Genomic DNA, 19947 nt, shown 5'->3' on the forward strand with positions numbered 1-19947 from the left:
TAATATTATTTTTGGATGTACTTAAATGTAAATTACTGAAATGTTAAATGGAGATTTTATCTATTTGTATATTTCTGTAAAATAAATTTTATTACCCCAATAAATACAATACTTAGATTTCTTTCTAAATTTTGAAATTAATGAATTACTTCCTTTATGATGAGTTTTGTTGAAAATGAATTGAGATGGATTGAATTTGATTATAGGAAATAATTTGTGAGTTGGTTGAAGTTAAATTGGGAAAATTTTTGTAAATTTCTTTTGCAAGTAAATTGAAGAACTGTTTTTACCGGGTTTTAGCCGTGACCACGTAGATTTTCCGTAAGAATTTTAAAAATTACCCAATTATCCCTAATAAATTTTAGAACGCATACTTAAGTTGTGAACACTTAAGATAGATTTTTCTCACCATGCCAACTTTAAAATTTGCATTTGTTCGTCAAAATCTCTTGTAGTATATTTAATAGATTATTAGTACGTGAAGTTCAGTAATTTATTAGGTATATTACGGGATCATGTCACGCCTTACGGAGGAGTAGGGTGTGACACGCTTCACGTAGTTGCACTACTTTTTTTATAAGAGATGATGAGTTGTTCCTTAAAATTGATCTCCTATAATGATAAAAATAAAATAAAATACAATTGTCAAGAAAATTATATCTAAGGTAATTAACGTTTGCAACCTTTGCACTGCAGGAGATGATTTTTTCATAAGAGATGATAAGTTGTTCCTTAAAATTGATCTCCTATAATAATAAAAATAAAATAAAATACAATTCTCAAGAAAATTATATCTAAGGTAATTAAAGTTTGCAACCTTTCAATTTAATTCTTCCCTCAGTGGTGTTAATCGAGAACGCAAGCTCACTTGCATAATATTTGGAAACCATATGCATCCAAATATTCCCCAGTACAAACAAACAGAATAGTAATTCATTTTCTTTTGCAAACTATGGGAAAAAAAAAAAAGAAAAGAAAAAAAAAAGATGATTGATCACAAGAAAATTAATCATAAAAAAGGGTTTGCTATATATATATATATATATATATATATATATATATATATATATATATATATATATATATATATATATATATATTATTAAATGCGTTCGAAAATGATGGGAAAAGAGTAGAATAGATCAATGTTAATTAAGAAGATAATTAATTATTAATTAGAAAATAAAATAAAGAATTGTTAGGTTTTCTAATTATGGAAGAATTTATTGAAAAGAAAATCAAATATTAAAGAAAAGCAAATAGTATGTTAGAAGAAAGAATACAAGTAATGAAAAAAAGGATTGTGTATTTGTCTGTGTCTCATTTACAGAGATATTATATCTATTTATAAATGAAAATATGAAGTAATTTGGACAAGAATAATAATTGCTATAATTATGCTACACAAATCTCATATAATCATGCTAATTGCTGTAATTATGCTACACAAATCTCCTGTAATCATGCTAATTGCTATAATTATGCTAACATAGTAGATGCTACAAATTATAGAAGCTTAATTGGAAGCTTGCTATATTTAAGGGCAACAAGGCCGATCTTATGTTTACAGCAAGTCTCTTGTCCAGGTTTATGAACTCTCCAAGTAATTCTCATTTTATGGCTGCCAAGAAAGTTCTAAAATATTTAGAAGGCACCTCTAATTATGGTGTGTTGTATTTGAAGAGTGAGAATGCAAAGCTTGAAGGATATGTTGATAATAATTGGGCTGGTAGTGTTGAAGACATGAAAAGCACCTCTGGCTATCTACTTTTTCTTGGACCAAGTCCATTTTCTTGGATTTCAAAGAAGTAAGAAGTTGTTGCTCAGTTTGCTGTTGAGGCAGAGTACATAGCAGCTGCTGCAGCCTCTAATCAAGCCATTTGGCTTCGTAGATTGCTTGCTGATTTTGGAAAAGATCCATCTGAAGCTACTCTTCTTTGATCATGAAGTGAAGCCTGACTATCATGAAGTGAAGCCTGACTAAAGATCAATCTTTAGTCAAGTTTCATGCAATTAGAGAGGCTAAAAGGAGTCATGAAGTGAATCTTGTGCATTGTAAATCTGAGCAGCAAGTTGTTGATATTCTTACAAAGGGACTTTCGAGAGATAGATTTGAATATCTTATAAACAAGCTTGTAGTTTCTAAGAAAACTCTCAAGGAGGAATATTGGAATTGAGAGTTTTCCTAATGAAGGTTACAGAACAATTAAAAAATTAATTATATTTTGTATAATCCAGCTGAATTTGAGAAAATTCTAGATAAGTTAGCGGTGTCTTATCAGCCACTCCTTTGTTAACAAGTGTAAGGCCGTGAATTGTTAGGTTTGGAATCTCTAGAAGTTGTTTTTGTAAATATAAATAGATGTATGATGCTGAAAATGTAAAAACTGTGTTTGTGTATGAAATAAATAAGAGAAAGGCTCACTTCTAACAAATTTGACTATCTCTTCTATATTCTATGTTGATGTTTTTCTCATTTTTTAATTTATTAATTCTGTTTATGTTTGATCTTCTCATCTTCAACAGGAAACCATATGCATCCAAATATTTCCCAGTACAGACAAACAGAATAGTATTTTATTTTCTTCTGCAAACTATGGAAAAAAAGATGATTGATCACAAGAAAATTAATCATGAAAAAGGGATTGCTATGTATATTATTCAATGCATTCAAAAATGATGGGAAAAGAGTAGAATAGATCAATGTTAATTAAGGAGATAATTAATTATTAGTTAGAAAATAAAATAAAGAGTTGTTATTTCTAATTATGGAAGAATTTATTGAAAAGAAAAGCAAATATTAAAGAAAATCACTTGGTTATCATACGTTGAGAACTGAACTCCAAGTTACCAGTAGCAATAACAATACCTGGCACACAAGCTTTAGTCGTTAGTTTGTTAAAGTTAGTTTGATTCGTTAGAAAGTAAAGCCGATGTAAGAATTAGTTACTTAGTTGTAACTATTTCTAGAAAGTTAGTTGAGCTGTTAGCCAAGAGTCGGCTATAATCGAGAATTGTAACTGTATAGATCAATTACAATAAAATTATACAAAATTCTCCGTCCAATTCTCTAGAAATTTGTAATTTTTTTTTTATTAACATGCACGATTACACCATTTATATTGCAAGAGAAGGAATACTGTGAAACTAATTAGGAAAATACAAGTATCTAAACAGGAATATATGGACAAGGGGAAATGGGAACATATGGACAACTACCCGAACAAGCACCAATGTCTGAAGGGAAAGTACCTGAACAAGAACAGATACACATGTATCAACTGATTTTTATTACAATATTGAATCTTATGTAATTTTTTTTTTTAATTTTCTTTCCCTTTCTTTTTCCATTGTTTAGCTTACTAATCAAACATTCTAGCCAGCTTCTAACATCTGATTATTGAGGAGATCACGGGTTTAAATTCATGCATATATTCTTATTTAATTATTTATTAAGATACCCAAAAAACAATATTGTTAATAAATGGCATCATTAATTAATGTAGACTATTGAATTATGAATTCAGGTCATGGATCAGATTTGAGGATGACAACAGGTAAGATATCCATGAAAATCACTCAACTTGATTTTGAATCCAATTAATATTTTCATAACTCGAATCAGTTCTAAACTTGATTAAAATTTATTCTCCATTATCCAAACCTGTCTCTAAAATCTTATTATAATTACCAGAAAAAAAAAGAATCCGTTTAATTTTTATATTTTTTTAATTAATAATCTACAGTAAAATTTATTCTGATTAATAATTTATTTTTTAAAAATTTTAATAATTACATAAAATATTTAAATTCCCTTTATGTAAAATAAAATTTATAAAAATTTATAAATATTATACTTATTTAATTAGGTATTTATATCAACGAATTTGGATAACAAATATCCAACATATAAAAATTCAATTCAACCCAAACCCATCATGAGTATTATTTTTTAAACTCTAGCCCGTCCTAAACCCAATTATATATTACCTAAATCTGTCATATTAGAATTTAATCAGATCGGATACCCGTAAAAATCTGACCAATTGCCATCCAGATTGTATACAAACTATTAATAGATTTTAATTAATTTAAAGTCTAGACCCAATTAATTAATTGAGTCTAAATTTCAAAATTAATTGTGGTGTGGATGGACGTTAATGAAATTAACTTTAAAATTGAGGTGTAATTGTTAAAATTAAAATAATTGGATATAATTATAAAAATTTAAAAAATATACCTTTTTTTCATTAAACCTCAAATATAATAGAATGGAAATTTTATTGAGAATCCATCAATAAATTGCATCTCGATCCAAAGGAAATCTACAAATGTTCTTGCGGAAAAGCAAGGTCATGCACATCATTATAGATTAATGTGAATTAAATATAATTAAATATAATATATAGTCAAATTTTTGTTATAAGATGTTATAAGCAAGGTAGGAAAAAAAAAAAAAAAAGACAAGCATATTTTACAAGACCTTGTTTCTACTTTCTACAGCATAATTAGTAATATATAAAATAAATTTTTTTTTTTAAAAAGGTTATAATGTTGGTAGTTACCTTAGTGGGCGTAGATGGGGGTTGAACATTATTGGGTTTAAATTGAATCATAAACTAGTTAAATCCCTTAGATTTTGGGGGAAACTATTGTTGCTCAAAGATTGTCGATCGTTGTTCACTGAATTGCTCTCAGTTTGAGAATCCAAGGCAATGCCAAAAAAAAGCTTCAACTTTTGGGATGATGGCTTCATTCAACTCTGCAAATGGGCTACAATTGTGCGATTTATCTCGAAGATGCACGCTTGAATAAAAATCAAATCCAAGGAGGAGATGAAAATTGAATGCTATTAGTGATGAAAAGAGCATAGAGGTATTGTCAATAGATTGTCTTTGATTATATATATATATATATATGGCTGGCTTTATATGTGTTTCAAATTGCGAGACATATAATAATTTTGAAGCGGACTCCAATGTCATTGAGCTGTAGCTCATTGGTATAATTATATCTTTGGCTTTTATTATTACTAAAACGGAATGTTGCTTTCGTTGTGCTGGGTTCTAATCAACCTTGGTAATGCTTCTACTGATTAGAAACTAAGGCATAAAAATGAACTACTAGTACTCTATAATTAACATCTGTGCTAGATTCTTATTTTAAATCTTCATTTTCAAAAGAGATAAATGAGCCTGAGAGATGAGAAAGGGGTTAGTTCATTAAAATCCATTTCACTGGATACAAATAACCAATTCAAAACATAAAAAAAAAAAATTGAATAACAAAGATCAAGATTAAAAATGCTCATGGTAATGGACAAGATGACGCAGTCATGCATTAACCAAGAAAAAAAATTAATTTCTATTAATATTATTATCTATACTTGAAAAATAAAAAGAATAAACATTTCTAAATAAATATTTTCCAACCCATCTTCAAGTTTCTGTTGGTGATTCTAAGCGAATGTAATCATACATAATGCCAAAGAAGGGGCTATCACTTCTCGTCTGAGCAAGATAAATTATATTGTTTCCTTGGAGAAGTTGAGAACTTGGTACTTGAATGCTATAGAACCGATATAAACCATGAATTCCATGTCTTGCAATGGCGTTATCCTTGCCTATTAGCCCTGTTGTGAAAAGGGGTCGATTGGCATCGGCATCGTTGACACGCACCTGTTGCATACATGATAGAATTTTTATTATTTAGGATATATGAGATCATTATGCCTTTAAAACAAAAGTCGCACTAAATCGTTAATCAAGGAGTGAATAATATACCTGAAGTTCGGACATAGTAGCTGATGCCAAGGCTACTTGGAGAGTGTAATTTCCACTTTGGTTTACACTTTCAAGTTCAAATATGATCTGCCATGTTGTTGCCTCATATGTCTTGTTTCCTATCCCTCTGCAGTGCAAATAATATTGGAACCATAAGTTAGGGAATCAACTTCAAGTAAATAAAGGATCGAGAGGAATAAATAGGTGTAACAGGTACCTGGTAACGTGGGCAAAGAACCAATCTTGAATATGATTACTAACACCAACGTTATATATGACATCGTTCTTAGGATATAAATCAGCATATCTTTCCCACAATCCATATTGCCTAAATCTGTACAGGCGTAGTAATCAGGAATGAAGCATGATATTAATTTAGGATGAACATGGCATAACGGAAAGGCATGTGGCAATGCAGATGAGAGCTTACTTGTCGGTTGGGTGATCAGTGTACAATTTGTTCATGAGTGTTGGGTATGTGTCTGGTACATAGAACTCAGAAGCAGTACGATCAGGAACGCCTATTTCCCAAAGAGTTGGACCAGTTCTTGGAGGATCATATATGAGGACACCCAATTTGATCTTAGATCCTGCAGTTCAACATGTAAATTATGCCACCAACTAAATTATAAAGGAAATGAAACAAATTTAACCACAAGAAGACTGCTATAAGATACAAACCTTGTTGAATCGTGATATTAACACTGTACTTGTAATCCCCAATGACACCAGGAACCCATGCATACAAACTATAATTCCCAGCTCTGACATTTTTTATTGAGAAATTTCCTTTCCTGTCAGCTTGAGTCCAAAATTGATAACCCTGTAAGTAAATAAAAAAAACATAGAAATCTCAGCCAAGAAATTCCTCATCTCACTAAATAATTCATAAATAAATTTTCAAGTTGGTTTCAACCTTTGCTTCAGTTTGCCATGAGCCCACATCCCCTGGGACTGCCAATCCCACATAAGCAGAACTTGCATACATTAACCTTTCACTGATGTATCGGTCACGAACTATTAATTGACCTAAAACATGCCCCCGTCGATGAGAAGAAGGGAAATCTTCAGATTGAGGAAAATTGTATGGCCAGCTTCTAACTTCAGTTGACATCTAATAATGAACATCAAGCATGAGTACTCAAAATGGCATCCAAAATTCTCATGGCAAAAAGAATGAATAATCTAGTAGATACATACTTGTTCTTTAGCATCTTCCCAAAGAGCTTGGGTATCTTCAGAAGGCGAAATAGAATTAAGATAGACATAAGCAGGGCCAAGAACTTTCTTCCATGGCTCTCCATTTCGATACTCTGTATTTAAGTCCTTCCCAGCATAATGAGTGCTAGTAAACATCTAGATGAAAATGATTGAATTAGGATGAATATATTGTATATGATTAAAAAAAATGGAGAGAAATGGCAATATCAATGCTACAATATTGAGGCCTTATAACTAAAATTATAAATTGTTAACAAGAAGTGAAAAATTTCAGCAATTCACAGACTTACATTAAGGACAGTAGGCCCCACATGAGAGGTCAGGTCTTGCTTGATGGGCCCACCAACGCGAAATTCATTACTGGGTGTGATCATCCAAAATCCCACTGGTGGGTCTTCCGATATCCACCCGTGCACCTTGTTGTCTTTGACCTCACAGGAGTATTGGTATTTGTCATCTACCTGCAATCATCCTCCCGACAATCAACAATATTAAGTGAGAGAAAACAATTGTACACAAGATCTCAATTGTACAGAGTTTCAGCAAATATAATTTGCAAATTCCTAAGAAATTAATTAATTAGCCATTATTCAAAGCAACAATAATGACAAATCAAAGTGTTTCTCTGGGACATTTTATCAGATAACTTACCAGCGTATGCCATAAATAACAAACTTTCAATTCCTAGCACCATTTTTTTTATTTTAACACAATCAAAGCACTTATCATCAATTTATTAATCATAAAACAGGAAACTGAGATGAAATTATAGTTAATTACCTCTCCTCTAAGTTCTGAGTTGATAGGACTGGTTAAGAGAACAGCTTCAGGGTAGGCCAGAGGCTGACCAGTGGCGCGATCTTCAGGCGTTGGCATTACCCTTTGCCTATCATCAGATACTGCCATGAAGTGAAACCTGACCATTGATTCCATACATAAATGATCTTGCTGCCCCAACTTAACTAATACAAAAAAAAATGATAATCAGAGTTGGTTAATTCTTCTATTACTTCTTATTTTGAAGCTTGAAAACCACTCTAATTTGATCCATATCAACATCAGGCCATCCTTCTAAGCGTTCCAATATGGTATACAGATAAAGCCCTGAGCTTCCACGCCGAACTATATACCTGCAAAGTTGAAATTAGTGGCTAATTGTTTAAATATAATTGATTTTAACTGAAATCGAACTTATCTCACAATCCTCTGAATAAATTTTATACAGGAAATCAATTTTTTTTAATATATAATCGATTCTGATTGAAATTCAAATTCAACTCAGTTTATTGAAACATGCAGTGGGAGTTCACCTTTTGTCTACGTTCAAGGGAACTGTGGATTTACCCATGGAAGGGCTCCATCTTTTGGAGAATGAAACCTCTACTTGGTCTTCATTTTCCATTATGACACTAAAATCCGTCCCTTGCAGCCTGAAAAAATAGTAATTAATTAAAATTTCAACTTGGAAACAACATGATTTTAACTAGGGTTCATGCAATTATCAATTAATTAGAAATGGGTTTACTTGTCATAGATGATGGGATCTCCAGGTCGGTTCCAAACCACGTCCCAATATCTGAATTGCTAAGCACAATTAGACTTGCTAATCACAATAAAGAAAATTAATAAAACCAACAAACAGAAATAATTAAGGAGATAAATGCACACCCTCGATTATCATCTTCATTAGCGATTTCGAGTACGTTATCGATTTCTTTGTATTTAATTCCGATGACGTCGCCGCCTGGACTAGAGAAAGTAACTTGGACAATTCCATTGTCAATCACCACCTGTAACGCATATTACTTAATTATAAGAAGCTGCTTCACAGCTTGGAATATGTTACCAAAATTTCTCCAAACACAAAGCGTTAGTTTTTTATTGGACTCAAAGGCCCAATGAAGATGAAGGGTGGGTGGAATGAAATTTTACATTGTTTGAATATCTGATATCATATAAGACTTCCAATTCAAAGCTAGCTAGTTTAGAATTCAGGACCCACGTACTCAGTTTATTTCCAGACCATTTGAAGATATAGATGTGAGAAGGGAAAAATAAGATAGAGAATGGAAGGATAATTACTCTCTGACGTTTGGTTACTTCTAGCTGAACTCCAAGAGCCGAGCTGTTATTAGTCGTCCTTAGAATTTTTCTGCAAATAGAAAAGTAATGCATGATATTTCTGATCAGCTTAAATTATATTGACTCATTTTGAATAAGCTTAACATGCTAATTATTTTACAGAAGAAAGTAAATTAGTTCAAATCCCACATTTTATAAAAGAAAACTGATGAGAATTATTGGAGAATGAGGCTTATTAGTCAATTGTGAGGACATGCAGACTTATTATTAGCTTTGTACTGTGGATGATGACAAAAACAAAAGAAAAATCCCAAAAGTTATTCTCAGTCCGTGATATGAATTTCCCGTCTCACCATCATCACAAAAAGGAAAATGTTGTGGGACCAATCCATGAAACTCGGCTCTTTCTTTTAACCTGTGCTGTAAATTTTGAATGATTTTATTTTTCTGATAAGGCCTGCCCATCCCATGTAGTAGCCTAGCGTGGTGCAAAATTAGAAGCTTAAGATGCCCTTTATGCTATGAGAGGTGAAGAGGAAATAAATAGAGTTTGGAATTGAATGAAGGATAAAACAAGAAGATAAAGGCCAAGAAAGAACACAGAGGGACCCAACTGACTACACAGAATGTGGGATAAAAAAGTATTAACAAAAGTTCTTCTAGGACTCTTCTGTTGCTACTGTACACGGCATGTGAATAATAATCTCATCAATTATCTCTTGCATATTGATTATCAAATGTTTATCTTTGTCTTGCTTAACATCAAGAATTTAAGTCCTAACAAATTGCTCTCTCCCCTTTCTCGCCCCAAAAAAAAAATGACGGGAAAAAAAAAATTTAAGTGGAAGATGATGGGAAAGACCTAAACGGGGTCTTCGCGGAGGAGGCAATGAGGAAGAAGAAGAAGAACCAAAGAACGATAGCAAGCCAGCCAGACCCGGCAAGCAAATGCATCTTGCCCATTTTGCACGAAGAAATTCTACAAATCACAAAGCAAGAAAAAGAAAGAAAGTTGCCTGTGAGACAAGAAAAAGAAAACTCAAGAAAATTAAAATCGATTAAAAGAAAATATTATAATCACTAACCAAAAAACATAAGACATACCTTGCTTAATGTCAATGTATGCTTGAAGAAAGCTGATTTTCAAAGAAAAAGAAAGTATTGGAAAAGGAGAAGCCCAAGGTATCTGATAAAGAGTAGTGTAACTTTTCTTCTCTCTCTGTATCTCTCTTTTTCCCAGGAAAAAGCTTAACCTGCTCAAAAGCCTCTTATATATGTTACACTTAAGGCTGCTTTAAATATGGTTATTATCTGCGTTGGAAAGGTTAAAAGAAGCCAAAGCTCTCTGCTTTTTGGTGGGTTTAAGCTTTCAAGATTTCATTTCAAAGGATTGTCTGGTCTTTTATAGGAATAATTGCTCATTCTCCTATTGGGTGATTAGAGAGAGTATCACGTGGGCATAAGAAATTTAGTTCTTTCAAACTTGCTTGTGCGCGATTTTGAAATTCTTGACGCATTTTTGGCATATATAATAACGAGTTTAGGAGGTAAATTCTAAGTCTAATTTCAATCAATTGTTGTTTAATAACGGTAAAGGCTGATGGGTGCCTAACATTTTTCAGTTTTATGGGCATTAGCATCAATATTGCGGCCGACCCAAGCCAACCCATTACAAACTTCAATTACACAATATATATATATATATATATATATATATATATATATAACATTTCAAGTAAAAAGTCTTTTTAAAATAACAATTTATTATATATTTATACATTTTATTATTCATAAATTACTGTTTAATTTAACTTAATCTGATAATTAAAGAAATATCACTCATTTGACGAGTCTTAAGTTTGAGTCTCATCATCTCAATCCTTTGTGAAAATATCGCCATGAATGGATGCTTAGCTGAATTGGGAAGCAAATAATGAATCGCCATAACCTCATTGTTTTGAAAGATCCTTCTGGAGGGTGTTTTGACTAATTAGACAATACAGAGTCATACTTTTCAAAGGGTTAGAGATGTTAGGAATATTATATAATTAACATGCACTCAACAAGAAAATTGGCTCATTACTTCCATATGGAAGCTGCTTTCTTGTTTTTTGTTGAACAACGCATGATTCCTTAATGAATTTGTTAACTAACCCCACTTTTGTTCAATTATCACCTTCCCATCAGTTGGTAAACGGTCCTAATAGATTGTGACTCAGTTTTTTTTTTTTTTTCTTCTAAACTTACCTTCTTCATAGATTGTAAAGTCAACAAGTTTAACAAATACCCTTTGTCCTTATTTTTATTTGCATAATTATATTACTTTTATTCTTATCCTAATTAATCAATCTTATCCTCATTCTATTGTTATTTCATATTAGTTTAAGATAAAATATTTATATTATGCATAAAATTTTAATAAAATTTTTTGCTTTAAATTGACTTTTAAGGTGAAGTTAGATTCAATTCATCTTCTTTATATGATATCAGAGTCTATCATAATTTAATATTGAGCCGTCTGTAAATGTGTTTATTAGCAAATTTTACACCTCAAACATTTATGTCTGGACGTAAGGGTAGTATGTTGTTTTACATTAGTTTGGGATAAAATATTTATGCTATATATAAGACTATAATCTTTTTTTCCTTGAATTAGCTTTTGGGTTGAAATTATATCTAATTTATTTTTTTCTAATCCAATAGCTGAAAAAATATCAAATTCGAGTCCCTACCCCCAATCTCTTACTTAAAAAAAAAATAGAAAGTCTATCCATTTATTTATTTCATTTTCTTTTAGTTTAATCTTTTATTATTCTCACCATTATTTGATTATTTTGACGAGAATAACCACAATTCTATATTTTTCTCAGTAATTAGGCGAAATCTGAAAACAAGAAAAAAAAAATTGACTTATGATATTTCAAATTACAATGATGCCTAATTGATAATGACGAGTCAAGCATTGACAGTTGTTTGTATTCATAATATTTCAAGAAAAGAAAAATCTTTCAAGAAAATGAAGGGAATTGCACCTTGTTAATTAACAAGAAAAAATAAAAAAGAATTCCAATTTGAAAATAGAAAATAGAGAAATATGAATCCTGTTTTCTCATGGTCTAGTTATTTTGTTTTGTTATTGGAATAATTGGTATTTAGCCACATGTGAAATTGTTAGTAGAAAAATCATCTTGTTGTATTTTTTTGTAATAGATAGAATATATATATATTATTTATAAAAAAAATTAAAATAAATATAATATAATATAAAATTTAGATAGTATAATTTTTCATTAAGCTATATTCACGAGTATGTTATTTTTTATTATTAATAAATTGAAAATTTATTATTATTAATAAATTGAAAATTTATTATTTAACTATTAATTATGTTGAAATTAATGATTTAATGTTTATATTTTTTAAAATATATATATTTAGTCTCTCATATTTAATGTAATTAGCTATTTTTAAATATTTTTTAAATACCAACATTGTTTTTGTGAGTTTTTAATAAATTAAGAACATTTTGATCAAATTAAGTAAATCTAACAATTATTTTTAGGGACATAAGCTTTAAATCAATGTGCAATCGGCTAATTATTAATGGCTAACATTGCGAAGGCCTTAATGGAATTAAATTGCATCGAAAAGCTGCTTTGGATCGTTGTGCGTTGGATGGTGACGGCAAGCAGCTGAAACAGAAAGAGATCCCCAAATAAAGACGACAGTGATCACGGACATAAACACAAAGGACAAATGCTCCCGTGACTTTAACAATCCCAATGATTTTACCTACTCCTACTCGTAATTGCACATTCCCATGCCACGTTGCACCTCCTGCTGCCCTGCTTTTAACCAGTTCCATTTCTGTTTCTTTACTATTATTAAAATGGAATTTTCAACCTTTTTTTTTTCAATAATTTTTAATATTTTGTCAAACAATAAAAACTATATTATGATAACTTTTTTATAAACTATAATTTATTTTCCAAATTTTGGTAAAATTTATTACTTAATTATTATATTTTCATGACTTAATGATTACGTTTTTAAATTTAAGTAATTTTATTTTTAAAATTTAATAAAATTTATAATTTAGTATCTATCATTATAATCATGTTAAGTTATTATTAATTTAAGTAAAAATATCAAATTGCACTTATCTTTATTTTTAATTTAAAAATAATTTAATTTTTAAAATTTTATTTTCTTAATTATTTAATCTCTAAAATATTTATTTTATTAATAATTAGTCTTTACATTTTTAAAATATGAGTTGTATTAAATTAAAAAATTTTAAATTTAAACCATGAAAATATGAATTAATTACTTTAAACTTTTTAAAAATTTTAATTAATTATAAAATCATCCATATATTTTACAAATTGATCCTTAAATATTATAATTATTTATGAATAAACCATTATAATTTTGTAAATATCTATTTAAGTTATTATTATTTTAATAATATATAAATAATTATATATATTTATTTATTTATCAATTTATAATATTTTCATATATTATATTATATTATATTATTATACATAAAAAAAGGAAAAAAATATGACTATTGATGCAAATAATTATTAAAATAAAATTTTAAGGATTAAATTATTTTCAAATTGTAAATAAAGTTAAAAATATTTTAATAATTTTACTAAATTTAATAAGAAATTAATCATAATTCTAACGACAAAAGATTAATTTTTAAGTTTAACTAAATTGCCAATACAATACAATCTCAAGGACTAAACTTTTTTCATATTTAAAATAGAATTAAGGATATTTTAGTTATTTTTTTCTAAAGTTAATGGTAACTTAATTAAAATTTTAATGGTAGTAACTAAATTATAAATTTTATCAAATTTTACAGATTAAATTATTAAATTTTGAAAATATAAAAATTAAATTTTAGGTTTATCAAATCCCGTAAATTAAATTATAGTTTACCTTTTCTTCAAACGAAAAGAGTAGAAGCTACAAATTTATTCCAATTTATGAAATAAGGAGACGAAAAGAACAATTAGTTTTGATATTTAACTTATGTAAGTTTTAATTGTAATTTTATCGAATTAATTAAAAATAAATTTTTAATTTTGTTAATTTCTATCGATAATTTTAATTTTAGGAAAGATATTATAATAACAATAATTTTAATCTTAAATTCGATTTTAATTAATTATATAAAATTAAAATTATACTTTTAATTAATTAAATAAAATTATAATTATTGCTAGAATTAGCCCAAATTACCAAAACTATTGACCTTTCTCTTGTGTGATTCAAGCTTGACTTATTATTTTGTTAATTTGACTTTGACATAATATAACTTTGAAATTTTAAAATTCTAAAAATAAGTATAATATTATTAAATTAAAAATCATTCATATACTTAAAAAAATCATTGATATATTTTTGAGTTTATATATAATATGAAAATGATAATTACATACAATAAAAATAATTATGAATAATTTTAAAATTAAAAATCTGAATCCTACTTTATTCAAATAATCTCTGAATAGAATATTTTAATTATTTATATTTATATTTTTTTTCTCTTATAAAAATATTATATTGTTCCCATCTTATTATTTTTATTAATAAAATACTAAATTTTCTCTAAAAATAGTATGAAATTAACAACATATTAATATTTTATAAGATAAAATAAATATTAATTTATTTATAATTTTTTATTTTTAAGTAAAATTTACTAACTTATAATTCAAATCAAACACCCTTTAAATTTTAATTATGAAAAAAATAAAAAAAAAATACATAACTGTATCCAAATATAATGTTCCTTGTGTGGGTATTGAATAACATTTTTTTTTTTTTTACCAAAAGAATAAAGAAATAGAATTTGAAAGTTGAAAACAGATGGATGATCATCCAACATGAGGAAAATATCGAACTTACGTGCGTGCCTAATAAGAGAAGTATGAAAGGAACAGAACCAAGTCATTATGTTTTAGCTTTTGACGGAAATTGGGAAAGTGGAATTCAAAGAAAGATTATTATTCGCTGAAAACCAGCGTAATTATGCCTTTTCCCCCGGCCTAAAATAACATTGGTCAAACTTCTGCACCCCGTTAATTGGAGAGTTGCCCACGTCAACACCAACCTCTCTTTTTCTTCTCTGGTGTCCTCTTACCATTCCACTTTCCATGTTTTTTTGGAATGGATTCCAGAATTGAGAAAGGAGATTCCAATTGGAATGTTCGCATGAAATGTAACTATTCTCAAAATATTCAAGTATTTAATCTGATATGGTTCGATCACAATTATGATTTTAACATTAATTATGATTTTAACAGTCACTCGTTACTATTAGTGAAATGTGTATTTTTTAACTTTTCGACAAAAAAAAAAACATAATTTGGTCATTGAAAGATTTGCCTTATAAGGTACTAGAATTCTAATCAAATACAACTTTATCTACTGCATACATCTCTAATTTTTTGGATCATATGTTTTGCTTTCAATGAAACTCTATTGGGTAGTATTTTATTTTGCACACACTTTTAACAGATATAATTCTCTCTTTGATGTCTTTTTAAGAATTTACATATCTGTAGTCAAATATGTTATTCCTTCTATTAATTTAATCTTAAATTATCCTACTGTTTCTTCACTAATTTAAATATTGGAATAGTTATTCAAGCTAATCTATATACTCAAAAGTTTCACAATGATAAAAGAAACACCGAAAATATATTAATGAAAGAAGTGAGATAAGAGTGGTCATTATATTAACTTATAAGTTAAAGAAACTACTTAAAATAAATTAAAAATCATATCTTACTTATAATTTACCTACTTATTTTGAAATTATTTTGTTACCGAGTAAAAAATTAAATTACTTTAATAATTTTGAAAAATATCAACATAACTTTTATTTTAATAAATACAATGTTAGGAGTTCTTGGTCCAGTCAATTTCTGTTAAAATAAAGTCCTATTCTTCAGGAAGTCCTATTCTTTTGGGACTGTTAGGATTTATCTGCTGTTATTTTTCTTTTCAACAACTTTACGTTATTTGTGTTTATCTATCTTTTGTAAGGCTATATATTGACATGTCTAATTTCAATAAGATTATCACTTGGAAATCCAATTGTTTATGTTTCTGGTTTAGTTATTTTACTGTAAGACTCTACAATTGGTAGGTTTTGAAAAAAGGGAAGTAGCAATCTTGAGTGATCAAACACGAGAGTATGAGTGAAGATAAAACTCTAACAAAAATTCCTCACTGACGGTCACTATGATCATTGGAGTGATCGATGGAAAATTTGCTTAGAGCAAAGTGCGTGGAGTTTAGTGGAAATTGGTTTCTGAGAACCAATAGAAGGAACGATACTAAGCGAGGCACAACGGTTCGATGATGCTAGACTCAAAGATCACCAAGTCAAGCATTACCTCTTTCAAGCGATTGATCGAATCTTTGAGCAAATCTTGGACCGTACCAAGAGTGTTTGGGACTCACTGAAACGGAAGTTTGGTGGGAATCTAAAGGTGAAGAAATCTCTTCTTAATGCACTAAGGAGAGAGTTTGAGGTTCTAGAGATGAAGAAGGATGAAACCATCACTGATTACTTTGCAAGGGTAATGATGGTCTCCAATAAGATGAGGAGCAATGGAGAAGAAATGCCAGACAAGAAAATTGTAGAGAAAATCCTACGCACTCTAATTGACAAATTTACATATGTTGTAGTGTCCATCGAAGAATCAAAGGATACTGATACTATGTCCATTGATGAGTTACAGAGTTCGTTAGTGGTGCATGAACAAAAATTTCGACGTCCTAGCAACAATGATGAGGATCAAGTGCTGAATGTTGTAGGTCGATCAAGTACAAATAACAGAGGAAGAGGAACTTACAGAGGAAGAGGGCGTGGAAGAGGGAGAACAAATTTCAACAAAGCAACTGTTGAATGTTATAAGTGTCACGACTTAGGACATTTATGAATGTCCAAAGTGGAAAAATGAAGCAAATTATGCCGAGCTCGACGAAGAAGATGAGTTGCTGCTAATGGCCTATGTAGAACTCCATGAAGCAAAAAGAAGTGACGCATGGTTCTTAGACTCAGGTTGCTCAAATCGTTGCTCAAATCACATGTGTGGTAATAAAAGTATGTTTTCAAGCTTAGACACAACTTTCACTCATAGCGTCATGCTTGGAAATAATACAAGAATGAAAGTGTCTGGAAAAGGTACTGTGAAATTGATTTTACAGGGAAATTGTTACACCATTGGAGAAGTATATTGGGCACCTGAACTCAAAAATAATCTTTTGAGTGTTGGACAACTTCAAGAAAAGGGAGTAGCAGTGCTGTTCAAAAATGGAGTATGCAGTATTTATCATCCACAAAAAGGGAAAATGGTAGAATCAATTATGAGTGCAAACCGGATGTTCATTTTGCTTGCAGAGTCATCAATCACAACACATGAAGGGAGATGCCTCCAAGTTTCAAATTCGAATCAGTCAATACTCTGGCACTATCGTTATGGCCATCTCAGCTACAAAGGCCTTCGTATCTTACAACATAAAAACATGGTGGAAGGTTTGCCGCAAATTGTTGATCCAAGCATCACTTGCGAAGCATGTATGAAGGGCAAACAACATCGGACTCCCATTCCAAAAAGAAGTCAGTGGAGAGCAACTGAAAAATTGGGTCTTGTTCATGCGGATCTATGTGGTCCTATTACACCGCCTTCAAGCAGCGGAAAAAGGTACTTGCTATGTTTTATAGATGATTTTTCTAGAAAGGCATGGATGTACTTTCTCAAAAATCGAAACATTTTACCATTTTAAATGTTTCAAAATTTTGGTGGAAAAAGAAATTGGAATGCCCATAAAATGCCTAAGAACAGATAGAGGAGGAGAATTCAATTCTCCAGAATTTAATGACTTTTGCAAGCAACATGGAGTGAAGAGACAACTGACCACAGCTTATACTCCACAACAAAACGGAGTAGCTGAACGCAAAAATCGTACAGTGATGAACTTGGTAAGAGCTATGTTGACAGAAAAGAAAGTACCTAAGAAATTAAGTCATGTGGGCGAATCATGTCTTGAATCGATCACCGGCACTTGCAGTAAAGGACATGACACCAGAAGAGGCTTGGAGTGGAGAAAAACCATCAGTTGACTATTTTCGAGTTTTCGAATGTGTGGGATATGTTCATATTCCAGATGCTAAGAGAAAAAAACTAGAAGACAAAAGTGTAAGTTGTGTTTTATTTGGAATCAGTGGTGAATCCAAAGGGTACAGAATGTTTGATCCTATTGCAAAAAAAATCATAGTGAGCCGTGATGTAATTTTTGATGAGGATCGTGAATGGGATTGGGAAAATTTTGAAGATGAAGCTGATTTAGATTGGGGAGAAAGTATTGAAATTTTAGCCGCAAAAGAAGAAGACACTAAACAACACATAGTTTCAGCTTCATCGATTAATCCAGATGGTGAAATTGAAGCTGCTGCTGAACCTGCTGCTATCGATGCAACACCTGCTGCTAAAATCGAACCAAATTTGGCTATAAGAGAGCCACCTATATGGTTAACTGATTATGTTTCCGGTGAAGGTTTGTCTGAAGAAGATGATATTAACATGGCGTATTTGATGATTTCAGATCCTATAAACTTTGAGGAAGCAGTCAAAAGCTCAAAGTGGAGATTGGCTATGGATGAGGAGATTAAATCCATTAAAAAAAATCAGACTTGGCACTTAGTAGTTCTACCTGCTGGTGCAAAGAAAATAGGAGTAAAATGGATTTATAAAACTAAGCTAAATGAGCTTGGAGAGGTTGATAAATACAAGGCGAGGTTGGTGGTGAAAGGCTACACACAAGAGCATAGAATTGATTACACTGAAGTTTTCGCGCCTGTGGCCAGAATGGATACTGTAAGGATGATCATAGCTTTTGCGGCTCAGAAAGGGTGGAAACTTTATCAGTTAGATGTAAAATCAGCTTTTCTACATGGAGAATTGAAAGAAGATGCCTTTGTAGAACAACCGAAAGGCTATGAAAAAAAGGGGAGTGAACAAATGGTGTACAAGCTCAACAAAGCACTCTATGGGTTAAAACAGGCACCTAGAGCCTGGTTTAGCCGAATTGAATCCTACTTCATCAAAGAAGGGTTTGAAAACAGTTCTAGTGAGCATACGCTCTTTGTTAAAAGGAAGAAAGGTAACATTCTTATTGTAAGCATTTATGTTGATGATCTTTTGTTTACTAGCAATGATGAAATATTGTTGGGAGAATTTAAATGTTCTATGAAAAAGGAGTTTGATATGACTGATCTGGGTCAAATGAGGTTCTTTCTAGGAATTGAAGTAATACAGCGATCAGATGGCATTTTTATATGTCAAAGAAAGTATGCAGCTGAGGTTTTGAAGCGATTTGAGATAGAAAATTACAACTCTGTTTGTAATTCCATTGTTCCAGGACAAAAAATTGGCAAAGACAAAAATGGCATTAAAGTGGATGCAACTTTTTTCAAACAGATAGTGGGAAGCTTGATGTATCTCACTGCCACTCGTCCTGATCTTATGTTTGTTGTAAGTCTAATAAGTCGTTTTATGGCTTGTCCGACACAACAACATTTCAAAAAGGGTCTTGAGGTACTTGAAAGGTACTGTTAACTATGGTGTATTCTACAAAAGGGGAGGAATTAGTGAGTTGATTGGTTTTACTGATAGTTACTATGCCGGTGATATGGAAGACAGCAAAAGTACTTCAGGCTATGTGTTTATGATGAGTGAAGGAGCAGTGGCATGGTCATCTAGAAAGCAACCTATAGTCACCTTATCAACTCGGAGTTTGTTGCATGTGCATGTCAAGCTGTTTGGATGAG

General features: G+C 30.4%; 1 protein-coding gene across 2 annotated transcripts; it reads right to left on the reverse strand.

Moving 5' to 3' along the window:
- Positions 1-5340: 5340 nt before the first annotated feature.
- LOC110648182 (rhamnogalacturonate lyase B) lies at positions 5341-10607 on the reverse strand. Of its 2 annotated transcripts, none has more exons than XM_058154378.1 (16): positions 10191-10607; positions 9949-10065; positions 9087-9156; positions 8673-8794; positions 8530-8580; positions 8315-8434; positions 8015-8134; positions 7785-7920; positions 7295-7465; positions 6984-7139; positions 6700-6897; positions 6465-6606; positions 6214-6373; positions 6001-6117; positions 5784-5910; positions 5341-5678 (listed from the first exon to the last, which is right to left on the reverse strand). In XM_058154378.1, the coding sequence occupies exons 2-16, from the start codon at positions 10047-10049 to the stop codon at positions 5439-5441; spliced, it is 2031 nt and encodes a 676-aa protein (XP_058010361.1). In that variant the 5' UTR covers positions 10050-10065; positions 10191-10607; the 3' UTR covers positions 5341-5438. The 2 variants fall into 2 exon arrangements, with proteins under 2 accessions (XP_058010361.1, XP_058010362.1); XM_058154379.1 differs by having other exon boundaries at positions 9949-10102; positions 10191-10463.
- Between the last annotated feature and the right edge of the window lie 9340 nt (positions 10608-19947).

Source organism: Hevea brasiliensis, chromosome 10 (assembly GCF_030052815.1).
Source record: "Hevea brasiliensis isolate MT/VB/25A 57/8 chromosome 10, ASM3005281v1, whole genome shotgun sequence".
NCBI classification, from domain to species: domain Eukaryota; kingdom Viridiplantae; phylum Streptophyta; class Magnoliopsida; order Malpighiales; family Euphorbiaceae; genus Hevea; species Hevea brasiliensis.

Coding starts and splice junctions, on each gene's coding strand:
- LOC110648182 (XM_058154378.1), bottom strand. CDS start 10,049: ATGGGCAAGATGCATTTGCTTGCCGGGTCTGGCTGGCTTGCTATCGTT. Junction 8,435..8,529: donor GATCCCATCATCTATGACAA/GTAAACCCATTT, acceptor CTATTTTTTCAG/GCTGCAAGGGACGGATTTTA. Junction 7,921..8,014: donor TTCAAGCTTCAAAATAAGAA/GTAATAGAAGAA, acceptor ATCAATGGTCAG/GTTTCACTTCATGGCAGTAT.